This window comes from Periplaneta americana, chromosome 13, assembly GCF_040183065.1.
Source record: "Periplaneta americana isolate PAMFEO1 chromosome 13, P.americana_PAMFEO1_priV1, whole genome shotgun sequence".
Lineage (NCBI taxonomy): Eukaryota > Metazoa > Arthropoda > Insecta > Blattodea > Blattidae > Periplaneta > Periplaneta americana.
The window spans coordinates 54,056,817-54,080,369 of record NC_091129.1 but is presented as its reverse complement, the minus strand read 5'-3'; the positions used below and the strand labels follow the sequence as shown (position 1 = coordinate 54,080,369).

At 36.7% G+C, this 23,553-nt stretch overlaps 1 protein-coding gene across 1 annotated transcript in view; it reads right to left on the bottom strand.

The window, feature by feature from the left end:
- LOC138711919 (cytochrome P450 6j1-like) overlaps nt 1-23,553 on the bottom strand; it is a 67,773-nt gene that overhangs the window by 20,690 nt on the left and 23,530 nt on the right. Inside the window, exons 2-4 of the mRNA XM_069843220.1 lie at nt 18,751-19,024; nt 16,610-16,713; nt 3,039-3,260 (exon numbers count right to left, since the gene is read on the bottom strand). Of these exons, the coding sequence (XP_069699321.1) occupies nt 3,039-3,260; nt 16,610-16,713; nt 18,751-19,024 (600 nt within the window). The remainder of the gene's footprint in view (nt 1-3,038; nt 3,261-16,609; nt 16,714-18,750; nt 19,025-23,553) is intronic.

Here is a 23,553-nt window from a genome sequence, read left to right as displayed (position 1 = left end):
TTTTGTTAATATATATATATATATATATATATATATATATATATATATATGTCATGTTATTACCCTTGCTATCAAAAGTGGTCTCACTTGTTCTGGGAACAGAGGTGCTAATAATTAAGGAGCGGATTCCTATGTAATTAAATATTATTTTTGCGTGTGATAAAACACAATTAACAAAGTTAAAAATTATGAACATGAAGTTTCAAGTTTAAAACTCGTATTTTGATTCACATAAAAACACGTATTTTCACAAAAAATTATGGAAATACATATTTTCAGGAAATCTATCATAAAAACATAAATCTTGGAGTTTTTTTTACTTAAATAATTTTTTACAAGAACTTTAAAATATTTTAAAACTAAATCAATTATATCACTCAGAAGTACGTTATCTTTTTTAAAGAATTCTTGGTTGCTTCGTGTTTCTATGCGCTGTGTGGTGTATCCGTGATCCATTTTTGTAATAGTATCGCCACAAGTTCTGAGAACTGCTAGGCAGCATATCAATATTATTATTAGAGAATAAATTAGCATGGACAAGGAGGAGAGATCCTGCAACACATAATTAGGAATGTTTATTGTTGCTGAAGATTATTTCATTCCACGCTTTGTTTTTTAAACAAAACAGATAAGAGCTCCGGTATGAACATTATTTAATTTAAACAAATCTCTCGCCTCTCGCTCATGTCATGTAAGGCAATATATCTTGTTGTGATTCCCTGTTATTGGGCTATACTGAAAGATATTTATTTAAAAAAACGATTTGGCTTTCCTATTAGCAAATTTAAGCTTTTTGTGTGACACCATAAAAAACTCGAAACATCCAAAAAGATCGTTTTCACAGTATAAGTCGTTGTTCAGAAATACTCGGTATGCATTTGTGATGGAGAATTTGGAGATGACCTTTGTTGTTTACTGCAATTCTCGGCCAACCACTAGCACTCAAGTGTGGTTGATGAGTACCTAGTAACATTTTTTTTCAAGCTGAGTAAGGTATTTTTGTCATATTTTAAAAAAAATATTTTTTTTATTTTTAGCAAATATTTTCGTACTTTTTAGCACATAAAAATAAATATATTTAAATATTTTAGCACATAAAAATCCGCTTCCTACTAATAATCCATTACATCATCTTCATGAAGATGCTTCTCTGAGTCGGTCACTGCTAGTTGCACGTTTTGGTTGCTGATCACATCATCCAGAAACGTTCCGTGGCACATAGATAAGGAGAGCTTTCAGATCCTTTACTTTATCAGAAGTGAGCTTTATTGGCATGATATAGTACCTCTTTGGCAAAACCAGTTGAGAGAGGTCGGCCTGTTCTTAATGCGACATCAACACTGGATACGAGCTTAGAAATATAGGCATTCTGGAGGTCATAATCACCCAACTCCCAGAAATTACGATAGGCCTATACAGATTGTATTTTCTCCATATCTAATGCGTTGAAGCAGCCACAAGTGCATGGCGGGCCTATACCGCGAGCTTGCGCATGTCGAGATGTTTTCATACTAATATACGATTTACCTTTGTTCCTTTTAATCTTTGCTTGTAGGTTTATCCATTTTTCGACATGCCTCTGACATTTCCTACAATAACGAGATATGTCTGGTTGATTATCACTGTCACTATTATTCATAATAAGCTATTACAATGTCCATAAATACACGTAATTCCTCACTACGTGTGTATTCGTGACAATGAATGGCGCGCGTCTTCAGGCGTATTCGCTCTTCTCATACGAAGTAATATGAATATTATGAACCTGTCACAGACTACGCAGTTTCTCCAACCTTACAAACAATAATAATTTTGATGTAGGAAGGGAGAGCCCGCCAACATCTGCCAGGCTTAAGTTATACATATGTGTCTTAAATATTCGGAGGAGTAAAACAAAAACACAAAATTCGACCCTTGGCGGGCTCGCTCTTCTCTTACGGAACGCCTCATATAAATCATTATAATTAATTCTTTGAAAGCAATATGTGGGCGTCAATTTATGAACAAAATGGTCTTTAGGGGGTTTTGAATCTAGAGGATTCAAGTAATAAAATGAATGTCACAAACATGTACATGAAAGTGCATGAGATACATCTGGAATTAGAAAACAAAACATTTGAGAGTCACGAAAGTCCAACGTTGTATCTCATCAACAGAGAAGTGCAGGCGGCTGTCTACCAGTTCCGATCCCAGACGGCAGACTTCTACGATAGGAACGAAAGTTCATCCCGTGGTATGACAAATGTCTCAATTCCGGTGGGAAATGTTGAAAAATTGTTCAATAATTGCAATATCTGTTCCAATAAATCTCTCCGTGAAATTGTGTTTTCTTTCTGTAAACGGCCTCAAGGACACTTATTTTTTGAACGACCCTCGCAGAACATCTGATTATATAAGATAGGATGGAGTGGTCATTAGTAATATTCCGATACCCGGAAAGAAAAGATGGCGATGTGCTGGTGAAAACTGCTCTTCTGTGCATACAGCGTCCTCAAAATGTAATAGTCTCTGCAGCACATGTTTTTTTGTCATATCATAAGAAATGTTTTACCTTACGATATAAATAGCTGAAAAGCACACCAAAAGTTAATGTAAAATGTTATGTTAGAAAAATGTGTTCTTTTGTTCATATATTGTGGCAATAGTTTGCGATATTCTGTAAACTTTCGTAAATGTGTGACAGCACACTAAAGGTGACTCTAACATCTCCTATAATAAGGAAATTATATATCTTTGCTCACATATTGTGAATTTTTTTTTTGTATTATTTCGTTGTTAAAATTGATTGTAAGGTGTCATTATAAGGAAATAAAAAATTCTTTCAAGATTTGACAGCATAATAACCTAGCGTTACCATATGGTCACACCCTGTAATTCCACTTATTCTCATTAACAATGGAAAACAAAAGCATTATTGTGTTCAATTATATCCACGTAATGAGTCTATAACGAAATAAACGAAAAACTTGACGAAAAATAATTCAGGCGTTTGAGGGTTAAATTGCTGAGACAGCGACATAGAAGAAGTATAAACTCACCTGACACCACCATGTCGAGATAGATCATCTGTTGAATGGACTCGTACGTCACTTGTTGATCATGTCCAGTCAACACTTCAGTTATTTCTGCTCTTAGTCTGTTTTGGATCTCAGGGTTGAGGGCTAATTCGTACAGTGCGTAAGTGAGGGTACAGCCTGCCATTTCAAAGCCAGCGAATAGGAAGGAAAACGTAATTCCTACGAAGTCGTCTTCATTGTAATCTGTAATCACAATTCATATCCTGGGAAGCAACTTATTTAAGTTCGATTATGTAGAACGAGAATATATTTAATTTAATATCGTATGTGGGAATTAGGTTTTACAACAGTTGATTGCTGTAAATAAGTATCCGTTTCTCTAAGACTTGAATTTCGTTGATTATACTTGTAAGAAGCGATATTATGGTGAATATGTATTTACAATTTCTAAGCAACTAAGTAACCATTTCTAATTCTGCATTATTTATGACGTCCAATTTAAAACTTTCAGAATATAATTAGTAACTTAGCTAGGTATATCTAAGGCTAATTAAAGTTTGTTGCAAAATATCAGTTCGTTTCTCTAAAACATAATTTGTATATGCTTCTTACGATGGGTAATACAATTCTAAATACCTATATCATTAACATTCTTAGTTTATCATTAAGTAATTGGTAACCACGATTCTCAATTCAATTATTTCACAAGATTACAATATACTAAGATTAATGACCTTATGACAGCAATTACGTATACCTCAAATCATTGTTTCCAGAAAAACGGATTCAAATTTTCGTCTACAACGTTTCACTTTCGTGTATACAGAAATTACAAATACAGACGGTGACTATACAGTTTTTATTCTTTCCGATATTGTGGTATAAAATATTGAGAATTAATGTTTAATATTTCATAATACATTATAGTACCATATGTACACGACTACTTGCGGCGTAAGGCACCGTGCACTGTGCAAAGCTGCTTGTGTTGAAATTGCACACCCATCACAGCTTACTGTCACACTCAGTCTCTCCCTGTCGGTTTCTTCTTCTTCTTCTACTTATTCTTCTTCTTCTTCTTCTTCATTATCTTTCTTGGCCTCGGGTTCAATTGACTGATTCCATATAGCCAGTTAAATTCTCTAATATAAAACTATATTCTGTAGTTTAACTGAATAAATAGTACTGAAGTACCGCAGCCACAGGTAACTAACTATTTTTAAAAACGTTAATGAATAATTGATCGTAAGAGATGACAATGAACACGTCTGCACTTCACAGAGATAGAGCGATAAATGTCTCCGTCGGTTTGTCTGTCTCACTCTACGTTTTGCACAGCCTCTGTAGGCGGGATTTTCGTGGGTCCACCGCTATGAAGTAATGGTTAGTATGTCTGACCGTGAAACGAGCGTTCCCGATTTCAGATTCTCGTAGGGACAAGTTAGCTAGTTGAGCTTTTTTTTCAAGGTTTTCCGTCAACCATTCGAAGCAGAATTGCTGGGTTACTTTTGCGTTGGACCATCATAATAAAATTCCCTCCTCCGTTTCTTTCCTATATTTCGGTCTTCCTCCGATGTAGACTCGACTGCAGTCCGCCGCGGAAATTGAACCCCGTGGATATGTGGTCATTCGTTGTTGGTAGTAGCACTATGCACCTTGACCTCCCCACTGGGCTCTTGTAATTCGTCAGGCCTGGGATGAGGCCTACGTGGAAAAAGAAAAGAGACACGCAGGCTGGAGGGCAGTTTGGAGGAGGCTCGCAGGGGGATCTGTAACAAAGGCCCCCCTTGATAGGGCCGGAGTTTGTACGATCTTACACGGTCAGTATACAACCCTTCTTGGATCTGTAAATTCCTACACAGGACAGGATTGACCTAAATGTTATTGTGTAAGTTCCTTCACGACAGAAAAATCTGCAGACAATATTTTCCCTCCCACTTTATGCAGACCTGGGACTGGGTGTGGATAAAAAAGTTTGTCATGAGGTGATTTTCTGCATTTGCATTCGTTCATCTCTGTCAACATTGTCTTTCAATGAGGAATTCTATTCTTATATGAAACTGTTCTTATATATTGAACGTCTCTCTGAATAGTCTTTATATATTTTCTTGCATGTATTTATTTCAGTTTATTTTCAGAATATTTGTCTCTTATGGGCTCTATTCTAATTTGTGCACTTCGAATTTTGATATACGTTTCTGTCTGTATCGTTTTCAGAACTTCTAGGAAATTAAAAATATGTGGATGGCGGTAGAAGTTGGAATTGAGCGAAGAATGAGAAGATTCACAGTCATTCGTGTACCTATGTGATGTAGAATTGTAGAGAACCTTGCTTGTGGAGAAAATTGACTTTATTCACTGATATAAGAGTCCACTAAGTAATCGCAGAACTCGTCAAAGTTTTGCTGCTGTGGTTTTATTACCGTTAAATCATAGTGAAGCACCCACTTACTTCATTTGGGTGAAGAAAAGGAAGTCCACAGCTGTACTTTAACCATTTTCCGATTTCAGATTCACCATTGATGTAATCTTGTGCAAGACCGAGTTGTTGCATTTTGCGAAACCAGGATTGGCCTAAATGAAAGCGGCATCGTTGAATGTTGGACTGTCGACAAACTTCTTGGATTGCATTTCTGTTTCCGATTTCAAACTCTACAACGAACTCCGATGGGTTAACACCAACATATTTTAGTTTCTATAATAAATGAACATAAGTATCATAGTTTTTATCTGACAAGAAAGTAAACACTAAGGAATATACATGTTATTTACTAGAACATGTAAAGTGTATAACTGATAGGAGTATTGGGGACAGCATTTGAAAATTCCAGCCATATACACTCTGTCTATGTCCTTTAAGAAAATTAAGTTAGATTTACAGGAGAGTACAACGATTTTATTTTCAAAGTTACGAGCATTTCCTAACAAAAATTGTTCACCTCGATTAGTTTCGACGATGACTGAATTCAAAGCTTCTTGGACCTCGTATCTTGACTTAGGTAAACAACGATAATGGTGTAATACTGTATAACTGCCACATATCCTTGAAACTGTGCACCGTCTCATACAGATTCCAGACACCAAAGCAATAATTGTCATTAAAGCATGACCAACAATTGCTACCTATATGCGTAGCTCAGTCGGCTAAGACGCTTGCATACCAATCCGAAGTTGTACTCGGGCGCGGGTTCGATTTCCGCTTGGACTGATCAACTGGTTGGGTTTTTCCGAGGTTTCCACAACTGTAAAGCAATTGGCGAATCCTCCACCTCATCTCGCTAAATACCATCTTTCTATCACCAATTCCATCCACGCTAAATAACATAATAGTTGATACAAGGTCATTAAATAACCAACTAAAACAATTGCTCCTAATATTGTTAAGCCAGAAAATTAAGTGTGCAATTTAAAAAAAAATGCAGTAAGGGCAGGTGATAGGATAGAATAGAGAAAAAGGATAGAAATTTTCGTAACAGTCTTGTCAAGGCCACTACGAGAGGGTTGTGGCTCGCGTGGCAATCGTAGCAGCTGTCTCCTATAAAAATAATCTATTACGAACTACATATCGCCGTTGTTCCTGCAATAACTGCTATGTGCAAAATATACAATTTTTCGGTAGAAAGAAAAAACACTCTTATTCATCCTATGACAGCCATACATAGGAGACTGTGAATTCTTACATTTTCGAAGCAAAGAAATATAATTACATATAGGAGATTGTATTATTTGCTGTATCACTATTTAAGTTATTTAATAGAGGAAAAGTCTTTAAATCGATGAATATGTCACATAAGAGTTATTTCAGGAACAACGACTGTATGTTACAATGTTCGTACGTTAAATTTTAAATATGTGACACTACGCATAATACCCGGTGGCAGTGGTATATACAATATAAACAATACACAATAAAATGATAAGCGATACACAATAAAATTTACAATACACAATACAATTTTACAATACATATACAATTTTATACACAATACAATAAGAATACACAATAATTACAATTTAACTCAATAATAATAAAATATAAATAAAATACCTAATTTTACAATACAACCTACATAGTTATATATAGGCCCTACATAAGTTTCAATAGTCTTTCACTTTACTCTCATCTCATTCCCTGTAGTGGCATTATGACGCATTTCACTGACACTTAAGCACACATTTCACTGACACTCTGTAACACATTTCACTGACACTATAGAACACATTTCATTGACGCTATGAATTATCACTGATCGGAACTGTTCACTGCACTGTAAAACCATAACTTCACTGACTCACCTCGCTTCACTGATACAACGGTTCAAATAAGTCAAATATTTACATCCTTATGCATACTTATAAACAGAACTACATTTAAACTAAACATTTCTAGTCTAAGGCCCTCTTACACGCTATTTTTAAATAATTTACAATTCAAACCAAGGAAGTAAACTCGTAAGGCTAGATAAATACATGTCACCTTAAAAAATTAAATGTTGAATGTCACCTTAATTTTAATTTGTACTTTATACACAACTTTTTAAGTTATTCTTGAATCTCCTTAAGGAAGGACAGCCCTCAAAGACCGCTGCAGGTAGGTCATTCCAATCATTTATAGTTCTGTTTAAAAATGAGAATTTACCTCCATCCGTTTTCTGTTTCCTACATTTGATTTTAAAATCATGATCGTTCCTACCATAGTACGTTGGCTTTTCTAACCGAGCCGTTATGTCTACCCATGCTTTCTGACCTAGATGTGCTCTATACAGTGATGTTATTCTAGTTTTCCTACGTCTGTTTTCCAAAGTTTCCCATTTAAGTTCTTTTATCGTATCGTTCCCATCTTCTCTTTTACCTTTAACAAATTTAGCTGCCCTATACTGGATTCTTTCTAAGGAATTTATCTGATATATTCTATAGGGATCCCAACACGTAGTTCCGTATTCCATTAACGGTCGCACTAATGTTAGATATGCTATTTCCCTCGGTTTGGGGCTAGCCTTTCTCAAGATTCTCATAATAAAGTGAAGTGCCCTCCATGCTTTACCCGTAACATTATCAACATGCTCTCCCCAAGAAAGTTTGGAGTTTAAATACACTCCTAGGTATTTACAACATTGTTCTTGCGGAATTACAACACCACTGAATTCGTAATTAAGACTAGTTTCCTCTCGGGTTTTACCAAATGTTATAGATTTACTTTTAGAACCATTTATTTTCATCCTATGCATTAACGCCCAGTTATAAATTTTATTCAAGTCTGTTTGAATAGCATCCACATCTGAATTATTTCTAATCTTTCTATAGATAATGCAGTCGTCTGCAAATAGCCTCACATTTGATGTAATATTCTGGCATAGGTCATTTACGTATATTATAAAGAGTAATGGACCCAGAACGCTGCTCTGTGGCACCCCTGAATTTATATTTCCAATTTCCGATATTTCATGACCTACTCTAACTCTCTGGGTTCTACCTTTTAAGAATTCTTGGATCCATAGCACCACTCTTTTATCTATTCCTAGCCTACTTAACTTATCTATTAATATGTCATGTGGCACCAAATCAAATACTTTCGAAAAATCAATCACAACTGCATCGATTCTTCCGCCTATATCTACCTCTTCAGCTAGATCCTGAACCAGCGACGTAATTTGACTATCACATGTGAAGCCTTCCCTAAAACCATGCTGGCGGTTGTAAAACCAGTCTTTCGGATTTAGAACATGACGAATATAATCCGATATCAAATGCTCCATGACTTTACATACGACAGATGTACGGCTAATCGGTCTGTAGTTTCCGACATCTAATTTATTTCCACCTTTATGTATAGGTACCACTATAGCTGATTTCCAGTCACATGGAATAGCTGCATTGTTTATGGAAACATGAAATATACGCGTTAAGTATGGAATTATGGCCTCGGAACCTAATTTAAGAATCTCTGTAGCAATACTATCTGGTCCTCGAGACTTCCGATTTTTTAATTTCGTTATTCTCTCTGTAACCCCTTTGGAAGTTATTTAGAAAGTCGAATTTGGTTCACATTCACGGTCTGTGACACACCACTCCTATCAGCGGGATTATTATCATTATTATTATTATTATTATTATTATTATTATTATTATTATTATTATTATTATTATTATTATTATTATTATTGTTATTATTATTGAAAACCGAAATGAAATAGGAATTTAATAAGTCGGCCTTTTCTTTGTCATCAGTTATACTTTCTCCGTTTTGATTTCGTAAAAGCACTACTCCTTCATTTTTTCCTTTTCTCCTGCGTACATAATTATAAAACTGTCTCCAATTGTTACCTTCATCTTCTTTTAAAATGGTTTTTAGAAAATTTTCCTGAGCTAACCTTTTTTCACACTCAAGTTTCTTAATTAATTCGACATATTTTTCCCAATGCTCATGGCTTCGTTTACGTTTACTAAATGCGCGCCTTGTCTTTTTCTTTAAGTAGCGAATATAATTAGTGTAATATTCTGGGTCCGGATTTTTCTTAATTATTTTAGAAGATACACATTTTACTAATGCCTCGAAAATTATATTCTTAAATTTATGCCACACATTTTCCATATTTCCTTCAGTCCTTAGAAAGTCATCATGCTTTTGTCGTAGAAACGTTTGTAATTCATGGACATCGGTTTTGTTGAAGTTCCAGACAGACACTGGACTTGACCTCGGATTTACTGTGTTTTCCCAGAAGATTTCTAATAAGACGCTATTGTGATCACTTATTTTATGAAGACTTTCAGAGTTGACAAAGAGAGAGACAGGTCTTAGTAGGTAAACATCTAAGAGGGCATTGTCACGCGTCGGACCATTTACTACCTGCGTGAAATCTTTACGCCAGATACATTCATTAACAAGGGTCTGTGCATCTAATTTGTACCTGAAATCCCGTTCCAGTTAATTTTCTGGAGGTTTAGATCCCCAGTAATTACTACGTTTCGGTCTTCTGATACTGTATTAAGGTATTCATTTAGTTTGTGCAAAGTTAAATTGTTTAATTCACTGGGTGGTCTGTAACATGCTATTACATCTAAGGTTTCCCTCCCATTTCTTATCTGAACATTCAATATTTCAACTTCCTCATTTATCCACAGAAGATTGCTACTTATTTCTATCTTAGTACAAACGAAAACTCCCCCTCCCTTCTCACTTCTATTCTTTCTGAAGACTCTATAATCCGACCTAAAAATTTCCGAGTCATTTATGTCTTCCCTAAGCCATGATTCCATCCCAATTATTACATCTGGATTATAAACATCGACCAAGTTCCAAAACGGAATAAGTTTATTTCTAATACTTCTGCAATTAACCTGCAGTAGTCTTAGTAGGCCTGACCTTACTTGAACATTCTGAATCCCCATGGCACTTCGTCGTCACTGCTGGTCTCCGCTGATAGGTCTTTGACCCCTCCGACCGCTGGTAGACTCACACCCCCGCCGACCGCCGGTAGTCCCTCGAACCCGCCGTCCGCTGATGGTCCTTCGGTCCCGCTGCCCGCTGATGGATCCTCGATCCCGCCGCACCATGTTGTAGTAACTACCCGCGCGAAGAGGGATCCCACGTCTACAGCCCCCCTCCGATTTAGGTGAATTCCGTCTCTTCCGAAGCATCTGTCGTCTATCCAGGAATTTGGATCGACGAAACGCGCACCAAGACACTCCGCTACCCACTCGAAAGCTTTACTCACACGACCCACTTTTCTCCAGTTCACGTCCCTCCGTCTGACGATGCCACCGATGACGATCCCAGCTGCCGGATATTTCTTCTTCGTTTCCATCACCAAGTCATATACATCTGCCATGATATTATCAACACCTCTTCGCAAATCGTTTGTTCCTACGTGAAGGACGATGTTTTTCGGATCCCCTCGTTCCTGATTCTCGATCACGCTTTTCATCTCTTTCACTCTAATCCCAGGGTAACACTCTGTCGCCAACTCCGGTTGCAGATTTGCTACGTGTCGAATGATGGAGTCTCCGATGATAACACTTGCCGCACCATGCTTCTTCTCTCTCTCTTCGCCATTTTCCTTTTCCCGTCGCCACAACTTACTTTCTTTTTCCAGAAACTTGATCCGTTGCTCCGCCGTCTCCAGCTTCTCCCGTAGCTTCTTCACCTCGTTCCGAAGACCGATGAGCTCCCTGTTGCCTGCCTCGTTCCCGCAGTCCTTGCACAGCCACGTTTCTTCTACTATCTGTTCCCGCTTGATCTTCTGACAAGTCAGATGGAACCACTTCTCGCACTGGTTGCACAGCAGCCTACTCGAAGGTTCTTTCTGCAGCTTCCGCACTTGACATTGGTCGCCTCATTGTCGCTTGCAGGTCCTGGATTCAGTTCGATACCACCAATAATTAGTAGTATCGCGGTCACTTTGTGAAAGAAGAGACACTCAGCCAGACCTGCCAAAGCTGTCCCTTTCACGCTCCGCTGCATCCTTGACCTGGCCGCCCAGCCGCCTATCCTTACCCGGTACAACTCCAACTCACAGCCCATTGTTCTAACCTTTTCTCTGCTGCGTAAAAATGCGTCCTTCCTCTCCACCGGCCTGAAGGAGACTGTTCGTATTGAAATAGATTCATTCATGTGGTTTACTCCGAAACTATAATATTAAACATGCTTATAGTAAAATATATAATTAGTTCTACTTAATAATTATATTATTTCTCCCCCTCTCACGTAATGAATAATGCATTGTAAACTATTGCTGTATGTAATATTTTGAAGTATGGAAGACAGGTTTATAAACATTTGATTTTTGAAATCACTGAAATTACATTATCCCACACTTCAAATATTGCACAGGAAAATATCTACTTCTTTCGTAAATATTGTACAGCACGCAATTATAGATGAAACCGAAAAGAAAAAAAGATGAAATAAAATAACTTTCGGTATTCACAAATTATCAAGGTTATGCCTTTTGCTTCCAATAGAAAACTGTTTTATAATATTACAATAATAATACACTTTAAAAAAGTAAACAAAAACAAAAATAAATTTCTTTTGAAACAGAATACAACCATTGATTTTAGTATGATTACTATGACAAGGGACTATAACTTAACTTTGAGCAATCGAACTCTCAGCTGAGCTGTCAATCATCAGGTCATTGTAGAAGAATCGGAACACGCTATAGCAAATGCCATCTACGACTCGCTTTGACATGGCTGATATAAGTGAAACAACTATTTCCTTTCCCAGTGGTCAGACATCGGGTTGCAATAAATTGAATAAATTACGATTACGTTCATAAATCTGAGAAGTGTGTAGTATTTTTTAAAGCTGGCTTTCTCAGAACAGAAACTTCTATTCGAAGGGGTTGATGTTGTCTACCATATATGTTCTTACATGTAATCTTCCAATGTATGCTTTCAGGGCCGGCGTCAATGGAGTGAGTGTATTCCGGGCTAAGTGCCCGTAGTGTATTGGTGATGTTATGTCCAGATGTTTCGTCTACAGCTGCGGTAGACATCTTCAGTGGCGAGGCACTCGAGAGTGTAGCGATCTCTTCAGTGTGCCAGGGACGATTGGTCGTCACTACGCCCTCCAGTGTCTCGCCACTGAAGATGTCTACCGCAACTGTAGACGGAACGCTCAGACGTAACATCACCAGTAGACCACGACCTCTTAGCCCGAAAACACTCATCCCATGTTATTAGATTGTTTTCACCCTTGCATGATCCAATTTAGCGTATGGAGGAAACCAGCTATAGCAATCCAATTAGAGTTTTGCATAATTGGTTACGGGCGTCTTTTCATTCAAAAAACCTGAAATAGAATCTTTCAGCTCCAAAATAATTTCAAAACAAGGCTGCACACTTTCTACCTGCTATAGCTATAGACTTACTCCCACCCGTGCTTCGACACAGATTCCGTAACTCCACGTGCACTCCTCCCTAAGCCACATACTAAATTCAATTCAGTTACTGGATCGTCATCATGGTCGACAGTTAAGAAAAAAGAAATTGCTAGAAATAGCTCGCCACCTGTCGCTGATGATAGCGATACAATAATACAACTTCATGCGTTGACAATGTCAGAGATGATAGATTAATATTCCAGCAAGTCTTATTTCTTATCGTTCTGCGATAACAACTATGCGTTTATTAACTTCTTAGACGGAACCAGAAATAATTGAGTTGTGGGGTTATTGGTAACAAGTTCGAAAATATCGCCACGTTAAGCTATGGTTCCAATACGGCGATCATCGCCGAGCGTACAACGTTGGCTATCATCGCCGAGAGAATGTCAGCTGTGCTGTTTCCTTTACAGCGAACATCATCGTCTTTCCTATCGAAAGTATTATGCCATCAGAAAATTAGATACCACTAAGTTTGGAAGCAATAATTTTTATTAATCATTTAGCATTGGAGACAAGTTTAGCACTTATATTTCTAGTAAAGATAGAACTAAATCGTACCAGTCGGAGGGCCTTGGATGGACTTTCAGACGAAAGTCACATAAAAATTAACATGTAGGCTATCTATATTCACTATATTATATCAACTTAAAAGGCCGAAGCGCATCTAAAAATATTTTTTACTTTTTTGACATTTTTCTAGGGAGAAGTCCATAGCTTTCACCAGATTTTCGAAGGGGTCCGTGGCTAAAAAAATGAAGAACCATTGTTCTAGTGGGATTGAAAAGAATATTTTATCGTTTTAATTTAGTATTACCGGCATGTCTTTTAAAATCAGGGAGTTGTATTTATAATATATTCTAATCAACAAAAGTTTTGCATTGTGCGCTTTGTTTTGCGTCTTTGACAATAATATTTAATTACTTTACTTGTTTTTAAAATTATTTACATTATCTACAAAACGAAATACTATTATGATTTTTACTTTATGTATTTCCATATTTACCTTGTTTTCTGTGTTTTGCAATAAGTAGGGAAATGTCTAAAACAATACTTTTCTAAAACAACTGACCTCATTGACAATGGATTGCTTTAAATTTTATATTAATTGCATACGCTAATTATTAACAGCATTATTAGGCCCACATGTTAGAGCAAGCCTGGTGTTGTAATGTGGCTCCACGTTATATTTTATTACTGTAACAGAGTGTTCTCATTCTAAGCATTTCGTCAGTTTGAACAGAAAGAAACCTTTGCTCTCATTGGGAATTTTGAATATCTTTAAATGTAGTGCCGATACTTGTTCTGTTCTCTTTGTAAATAGTCATCTCATTGTGACATAAAATACTTCAATCTCCAGTAATTTCCTACCTAGATAACTATTCTACGTTTAGTTTGTCCTTCGGTAGCTAATACTTTCTTTGTTCTTAAATGCTACAATAAATTATTCAGTCTTTATCAATCACATAATGTTTTAGTACTTTGATTTTATTGAACCTGTAAATTTAATATTAATTGTCATTTTAATTTTAATTGTATTCTTGATATTGTAGTTGTAATCGTCTGTGAGAGGAAAAGAGAAGATCTGATGACTTTATCTCTACAGATTAAATAGTAAATAAATAAATGGAGAAAGAAAGGAAAGAAAGGAATAAGTATGTAATTAAAAAAGTAAAGAAGTAAATTAAAGAAAGAAAGAAAATAAGAGAAAAAGAAAGAAATAAGTGCGGTAACTAAATAAGTAACTGAGTAATAAATAAGTAAATGAATGAATAAATAAATGAACAATAAATTAATACAATCGATAGACCTATCCATTTTACAAACCGCCAGCGATGTGTTGCTTAGTTACGCTAGGTTTGACTTAGCGACACTGTTTGTTTAGGCCTACATGTACAACAGGTTTTCAGCGTCCGCCCGCTTGTACACCGGGCGCCCAGCGTGCAAAATCCCCATCGTGAGTACGTCTGGTCTTAGTACTTTCTATTCGATATTTTGCTGCTATAGTAGCTTAAGTTCAGATATGCCACTAATGTGTTCAATTAACTTCTACCGGACTGAACCTCACACTGTCCTTGTTTTCTCTTGATGACCACGCGTTGTCTCTGTCAGCTGACAGTTACTTTGACCTATTAATGGCCAGTTGCAGAAATGTTAATCAAATTAGTTTGTGATCAGAGATCACATGATGTCTCGTCGTTAGTTGATTGACAGATTGAGTTGCAGAAAACTTAATATACGGTCAGATGGCTGTGGTGAACAGATTATCGGTTTCATGGAGAAATGCATATGGTCACATCATAATATCAGCACGCAATACAGCCTTGAGCAGGTTTGCGGTAGTAAGTGATCGTTTTTTATTATACACTTTCAGCTGTCTTTAGAGTTTAGAAGATCAAGAAATCGTGTGATTCGAAGAAACGAAGGGTGGGTTATGTAGTGAAAAATATACAATAATACACTCAAAAGTAGTTTATTGGTGCTTTCTTAGCTTAAAGCGAAGGCCCACTGATAAACACTGAAATCTTTTAACAGTTTCAAATGAAGATTACAGGGGAAAACAAAATCACAATCTCTTAAGGATGATGTCAAAATGTAATTTAGTATATTACTGCAAAATTTATTGCTGTTCCTAATGAAAAAGTAGGAAAGGATGACTGTATTCGTGGTGATAATTATCCTTTACGAGTTTTGATAAAAAAACACAAATTTTTTATTCATGTACTGAATTAGATCATGACATCACCCTAATGAGACTTGTGACTTTAATTGTTTTTCCCCTTTACTCTTCAAATGCTCTTTCTGCACAGTTTCGTGTTCGTATGTGTTGCACAGTTTCTCCGGTTTAGTCCTTGGATTAGAGCAAGGATACAGAACTCAGAGAGAGAGAGAGAGAATGGAAACATGGGGAATGCATTGGTTCTCCTTTCACAGTACACATGCGTTGAATGACGTCTCCGTGATTCGTCAACAACCATGTGGCGGATTACATCAGATTGATGCTCATGAACAAAATGACGAAAGTATTTCCGGCCACAATAACTATATCACTGAACTTAACCAACGAATTCGGATTAAGTGAAATACATACATATACAATGGTATGTAAAAGACTTCAATATATTAGGCCTATGTCGCCCAAACATTGACTCAGAGCTCCAATAATTATTTTCTCGCTTCTATCTACTGAAAATGCATGGTGTTTTTTTTTCTCTCGTACGGAGGAGGACCAGAATGTTTACACTCCAGCCTAATGCTTATTGTGCTTACTACTCCTATTCTGAGAATGATTGGATAGCCGAATGGCCGCGCTCTTGTACAACTACAGCAAGCCACTCAGTGAAATTAACCCGGGCTGTGGTATGGATGATGTGTGTGTTAATGATCGAAATGAGTCCGAGGTCCAACGCCGAAAGTTACCCAGCAATTCTGCTTCAATTGGTTAAGGAAAAACTCCGGAAAAACCGCAACCAAATTACTTATCTCAACCAGGACTTTAACCCGCTCCCGCTTGTTTCATGGTCAGACATATTTACTGTTACTTCAGAGTGGTGAACATGCACGATATTACTTAAAATTAATTTTCGTTATAGGTCTAACTTAGTAAGAAGGCAGTTGTAGTAATTGGAAGGCGGGTCCTAGTGACAATAATTTGCATATTTTTGTACACAACGTAGTTGTAGCTAAATATAGAACTCCACTTACCTGTTGAATCTACAGATCTTTGATTTTGGTTTATATTCCTGCCTTTCTTCTTCATCTCTATCATGCAACTCACAGCATCACATCTATCCAAATCATTCTTCTCTCTAGACATATTTAAAGATTAGCAAATTTAACTTCAATCAACATATTTTAATCACACAGTACATTTATTGTAAGCGAGTTATAACGTAAACAAAATAATTGTATGCAACTTCGTTATTAATTTGCTTATACTGTAGACTATATTGCTGTAGGCCTATTTTTATCTCTCTGCTAATGTTTCTTATACTGACATATTTGTCGCTCTTCCGAGCACAGAGTTAACGCTGGTTCACAATAAACCGGGAATGGAAACGACAACGAGAACGAGAACGGAAATATTGTTAAAATACATATATTTTAACAATATTTCCGTTCTCGTTCTCGTTGTTGTTTTCATTCCCGGTTTATTGTGAACCAGCCTTTACACTTCCTAAAATAAATGTTCACACTGGTAAGTTCTGTGCCACATCTAATGATGAATCTCACCCTCAATTCTTAAGTTGGCAAAATGGAAATCATTCGCTCTGAAAGAATTTTCGATAGCGAGATAGATGTTTGCGAATAACTATTAACTTCAATTTTTGTAACATCTTAGTGGCATTATAGAGTAATTTACCGTTGCGCTACTGAAATATTGCAGTCATGTTAACTGATGCCCATAGGCGCATCCGCGCGCTTTAGAGCTCAGGAGAGCCTGAGCGCTTTACAGCGGAAAGAAAAGAGACAGACGAGTGAGGTAGTATATGCCGCTTGGTCGAGCTATATACAGGGATGGCCAGCACTGTTTCAATGGATAAAGGGAAGAGAACTTATTAAAACTATATCCATGTTAATTTTTATATTTGTTTGAGAAGTATAAGTGCATTATAAGAATGTAAGTTTTAATTTTAATGCTCATTTTTCACAAGTTTGCTTTTTATTCAAAAAGAATATTTTCTCAACTTAACTTATTTACAGAAAAGTGAAATTTTCAGATATGTTTATTTAGTAGCTTTACAGGTACTGAAACAATGTTTTCGTTACCGTAAATACGTATTATTGTAGATAGTGTGTTGAAAATTTTGAAAATGAATTAAAAAAGCAACGACTGTCACATCATAAACGAAAGATATGTGCACATGTGTTGGTAAAACGTCAGCTCTATAGCTTCAGCAGAATTCGAGAAAATAATTTAATATTCTGATGGTAAGAAGTTGCGCACCAATATCACCTTAAAAGCATAATCCGATAAGAGTTTTGTTATGGAATATTAGTTACACTTAAAACATATACAGTACCTAGGTAACTTTGCTGTGTGCTATAATATTGTTTTGATTAATATTGATTACTTTTATAAATCTAAAGAAGTCCACACCTGTGGAGTAACGGTTAGCGCGTCTAACCACGAAACCAGGTGGTCCGGTTTCGATTCCCGGTCGGGGCAAGTTACCTGGTTGAGGTTTTTCCGGGGTTTTCCCTCAACCCAATATGAGCAAATGCTGGGTAACTTTCGGTGTTGGACCCCGGACTCATTTCACCGGCATTATCACTTTAATCTCTTTCAGACGCTAAATAACCTAATATATTGATAAAGCGTCGTAAAATAACCTACTAAAATAAAATAAAAATATAAGGCCAAAGATACCATCAAGATCAATTCCAACTTATTATACTCATACTCAGTCTCTTTCTTTGGGAATCACTTTATAAACGATATGTTTCATTCATTTAGTACAGTATAGTTGTACTACTATGGAATTTATGTGAATATTCTTTCTTAACTCTTATTATGTTATTAACGTTTAAAACATAACTGCAACATTAAGAATTGTTGTTAGTACTTTTGTTTTAGGGACAATATATATAATCTCAAACAGAAAGCAGCCATATAAAAATAACGACATAAAATTTCACGTTTCGTTTGAAGTTTGTACACCACTGTTTTCTTAATCCAACAGGCTGTTTATTCATATACATTATCCTTTCTCCTTCCATTCCTAGCGCTTGATGCCCTCGCACGATGTCAAGGTTAGAAAAATGCGCTTGCTTTGACAACACTGAAATTGTATTCAATTGAGAATACTTACATTTGATTGTTGAAATACCTGAGTTCGTCTCACCTGTAAATGATGGCGCTTCGAATGATTCTGCGCAGCATTCCAGTATACTCTTCGCTAAATACCTTCAGCCTCAGCAAGTTCTGAAGATTGGGCGCGAATACCATCAGCATACTTGAAAAGCCATACAGTACGGAAAATTCGAGCATTTTTCTGTGGTTCACCCAGATTTCGGCGTTGGGGTTCTTCAAAGAGTTGCTCTCGATACCAAAAGCGCAGCAAGAAGTGAGATCAGTTGTGTACATGCTCATTATTTCCATGACGTCTAGGGGAGCCCCTGTTAACAAGAGTCACCTCTTTTACTAAGTACGTACAGTTCTCCAAAAAGGAATGAGACGATGAAATATTTACAAGTCTCAGATATAAAACATTGCCCATGATCGGAGACCAGAGCCCTGATACACGAGATAACGAATATTGAGTTACTTAAATTCAAGCTATTTGGTTTGTTGGTAGCATCGTTCCGAAATTCACTTAAAAAACTGCAAACAATATGATAATATAGCATAAATAATAGATAAATATATTATACATAAATCATCTGGGTTGTGAAATATCTTATCAAAATGAAAAAGATGTGAACAAGAAAATTACCAAATTTACACAAATTCTAGGAATAATAAACAATGCATTAAAAGCTAAATTAGTACAAAAATCTACAAGAATAAAAATATATAATACACTAGCATTACCCACCCTTTTATACGGAAGCGAGATTTGGTCATTAAAGAAAAAAGACATGAACAGAATCAAAGCAACGGAAATGAAATTTTTGAGGAGGACAGCAGAATATACTCTTTTAGACCGAAAAAGGAATGAAGAAATTTTAGAACAATTAGAAGTAGAGTCAGTAGAAGAAAAAATCAGCAGATACAAATTCAATTGGCTAGATCATGTAAGAAGAATGGAAAATTCAAGAATCCCAAAAATTATGATGCAATATAAACCTAGAGGACATCGTCGACCAGGAAGACCTTTAAGAAGACTGCTAGATGGGGCCGAAACAGGTCTACAGAGGCCTAATTCGTGAAGGATGATGATGATGATGATGGTAAATCATATAGTTCAATCGAGGTTTTAACCTTCATAACTATAGATCGACACTCCGCGCAGAAATGAAAACTTCCGTGTCGTCTGAATAGCTCAGACGTTAAGTATTCTGCGTGTTGTGTAGAAGAGAGCGGGTTCCATTCTTAGTCTATACCAACGATTTTTTTCTTGTCTGGATAACGTTGAAATTGGGTTTTACAAAATCCTGAAATTAAGTTTGATGATCACAGATAATACAAAATTACAAATTGTAATGTTATAAACGATATATAATGAATGCATTGACAACAATTATATATTACAGTAGGCTATACATATATACATATACTTAAAGTGTAAATGCATATACAGGGCATATCAAAAGTCCGGTAACACTTTCAATATTTTATTACACAAAAACTACTAATGATAGCACTTTCAAACACACGTCAGTTTAAAGTCAAACTCTCAAAGTTCGTTTTACACCTTACAGAGATTCAATGTGTGAACCACGAGTGACTCGGCAGATGGCCAAACGATAATCAAACTCTTCCCATACCCTTTTCAACATATCCTCTGTGACCGTGGCGGCATCTTCTCGAATTCCGGTTTTTCGTTCCTGTAAATCACGTGCAAAGGCGGTACAAACACATGGTCCTTTAGTTACCCCCATAGAAAAAAATCACATGCAGTCATATCGGGTGACCTTGGTGGTCATGTCATTTCCCTTACTCCAGCACGTCCTATCCAACGATCAGACATCTCCGTATTCAGGTAAGCACAAACTGCATTGTGGTGGAAATGTGGCGGAGCCCCATTTTGCTGAAAGATGAAATCGTCATCGAGTGGCCGTCCCAGGGTGAGTGAAGCGAACGTTGAGTGAGTCAGAGAAGCATTCGTTTAGGAGCCCGAGGAAATCAGTCCATAGAGCGTCCCGTGAGCTTCAACTTCCTTCAATGACTGCGTGGAGGATTTTGCGTAAGAGGCTGGCTATGAAAGCATACACACTGCAGATTCTGCATATATTATGCTAAATGAAGATGACAGATGTATATTAAGAACTAATAATTACAGTAAAATTGAAAAATGTAAAATGCTTTAACAACAAGCATTAAGAAATTGATTTGAAGTAACTACATTTAAATATTGACCGTATCAGCCACAGATACAAGATGGAGAGACAGATATTTATCCAGCTCTTTAGTCTCGCCGCAGGCAGGTTCCCATTCAAAATATTGACAAAAATATTATAGCCCCGGCCATTTAGGAAGACGTTCCAAGAGGGGAAACATGCGAGTAAGAGTGTTGATTTTCCATCTTCGAGAAGGCTTTAAATGAAGTTTTTTTTTTTCAATTCATTTCATTTATTGTATTCTATAGATCTTACATTAGCATTGAAACTTTAAGATGTGGAATAAGTCATGATTTTATAAGATTACAATTGCACAAATTTTTGTACTATATAGATGAGGAGGAGAGATATGGCATATGAGCTGTGTGATAGGGGAGAGAATGAGCTATCAGAAGGAGAGTTTGTTTCATGATGGTTAATATTATACGAATCTACTGATACGAAAGTTCATCTATCTTCGTCCTTTATACCCATTGATGTAGCCACGGCACAGGATACGATCACAGGATAGGTCTTGCCTCTTCTACTATGGTATAGCTCACCTCAAAATAAGTTACATGGCGCTTCGTAGAAAATATCCTGTGTAAATCTGTGATCGGTCAGGCTGCTGTACAGCATTTTACGACCCCGCTTTGAGGACTACATTATCTATCGTGTCAGTAGATTTGTATAATATTAATCATCATGAAACAAACTCTCCTTCTAATAGCTCATTCTTTCCCCTGTCACACCTGTCACACAGCTCATATGCCACATTTCTTCCCCTCATCTATATAGTACAAACATTTGTACAAATTTGTATAGATCTTGCGATTAGGTTGTCATGTGAAATAAGACGAAATTTGTAATGTCTTGGTTGCCTTCCTCATGTTCCAACAATGCAGAACATTAGTACAATACGTACATACGCAAATATACACCCATATACAGAGTTAGTTAAAAGTCCCGCACCACCTAAATAACTTTTGAAGCGTGTGGTTCAGTGACATGAATCTTGGTAGCCTATGTGGGGATAACCATATACTAGGAGTTCAATAATGGTATTAACGAGTTTTTTCTACTTACGTTTTAATCGGAAGTAACGCCGATTCTCTTATTTTAAATGGAACACCCAATATATTTTTTATTTTTTAATAAAGCTCATTAAGAGCTTTTCAAAAAGTACCCACATTTGACACTTCTGTACAAATTCAGTGTTGCTAAGTCAAGAAAACAAAAAAGTGTATCGAATATTAAAATAATAAAATACTCCTTCCTTAACAAAAACAAAACAAAGGTAGCTCACCTTCTAAATTCTGTGTTCAAACTGGTAGCCCTCAGCTGCTTGACAATGTGTCAGTCGATCATAGAGACCATTTAAGGAATGATTTAACCAGGCTTTAGGGATATCTTGCACCACTTCCATTATTCGATGCTCCAGATCTTCTACGTTGTTGGGTCTTTCTCGATACACTACTGATTTCAAATGGCCCCACAAAAAGAAGTCCAAAGGCGACAAATCTGGGGATCTAGCTGGCCACTCTATGTGACATCTCCTACCAATCCATCGTTGTGGAAAAACCTGGTCTAAATACTCACGAACATTCTGTACATAGTGAGCTGGAGCTCCATCTTGTTGGAAATAGATGTAATCTCTGGGTAGATGATGATTGGCTGGATGTGGAAACAAGTTTGCGATGGCCGGTACTACTTGATTTTTGGAGCAAATCCAAGTATCTATTAGAATTTAGCGTTTCTCTAAAAAGGAAAGAACCAATAATATGCCACCAAACATGCCAGCCCAACATTAAGTTAATGCGTGTGATTCTCCTCCATTCATTGTGGATTTACGTCTGACCAGTATCGGCAATTGTGTCTATTGACAAATCCATTCAGGTAGAATGTGGCTTCATCTGAGAATACAATTTGTCTAAGAAAAGCTGGATTGTTGTTAATGCGCTCCATATTGTGTCTATTGACAAATCCATTCAGGTAGAATGTGGCTTCATCTGAGAATACAATTTGTCTAAGAAAAGCTGGATTGTTGTTAATGCGCTCCATCGTTAATAAAGTTAATAAAACTGCGTTCTTCTGTCATCGTCCTCTGAAAGTTCCTGCAAAAGTTTCATTTTATAAGGATGTTGCCTGGCGCTTGTAAGGATTTTCATCTCGGAACTTTGGCTTATATTAGATTCTAACGCCAAATTTGTAGTAGATACTTATGAATTTTCTTGCATACGGAGGAGAACGTCCAATGAAGTATTATCATCAGTTGCACTTTTCGGGCGACCTGATGTTGGTAAGTCCTTTACACTTCCAGTTTCAGTGTATTTCCTTCCGTTCGTTGTCACTGTTGTATGTGGAATTGGATTGCGATCCGGATGCATACCATTAAATAAATTCGCTGCCTCTTGATGAGGCGTCTGTCTGTCTCCATAGCCAAAAATCATTAAAATTTGAATTCCTTCCCTTTCGCTCAACATCAGACAGAATTATTTGACACACTAGAATGCCAGATTCAATTCCTTAAATAAGATGTCTGTATCAATAAACATGTTTCCATGGACATAAACAATGGACAATCAAATGACAGTAAACAAAAGAAGCGTTTTGCCCATATTCCATGAATATAAAAAAAAGGACAGTCGAATCACAGTAAAGAAAAG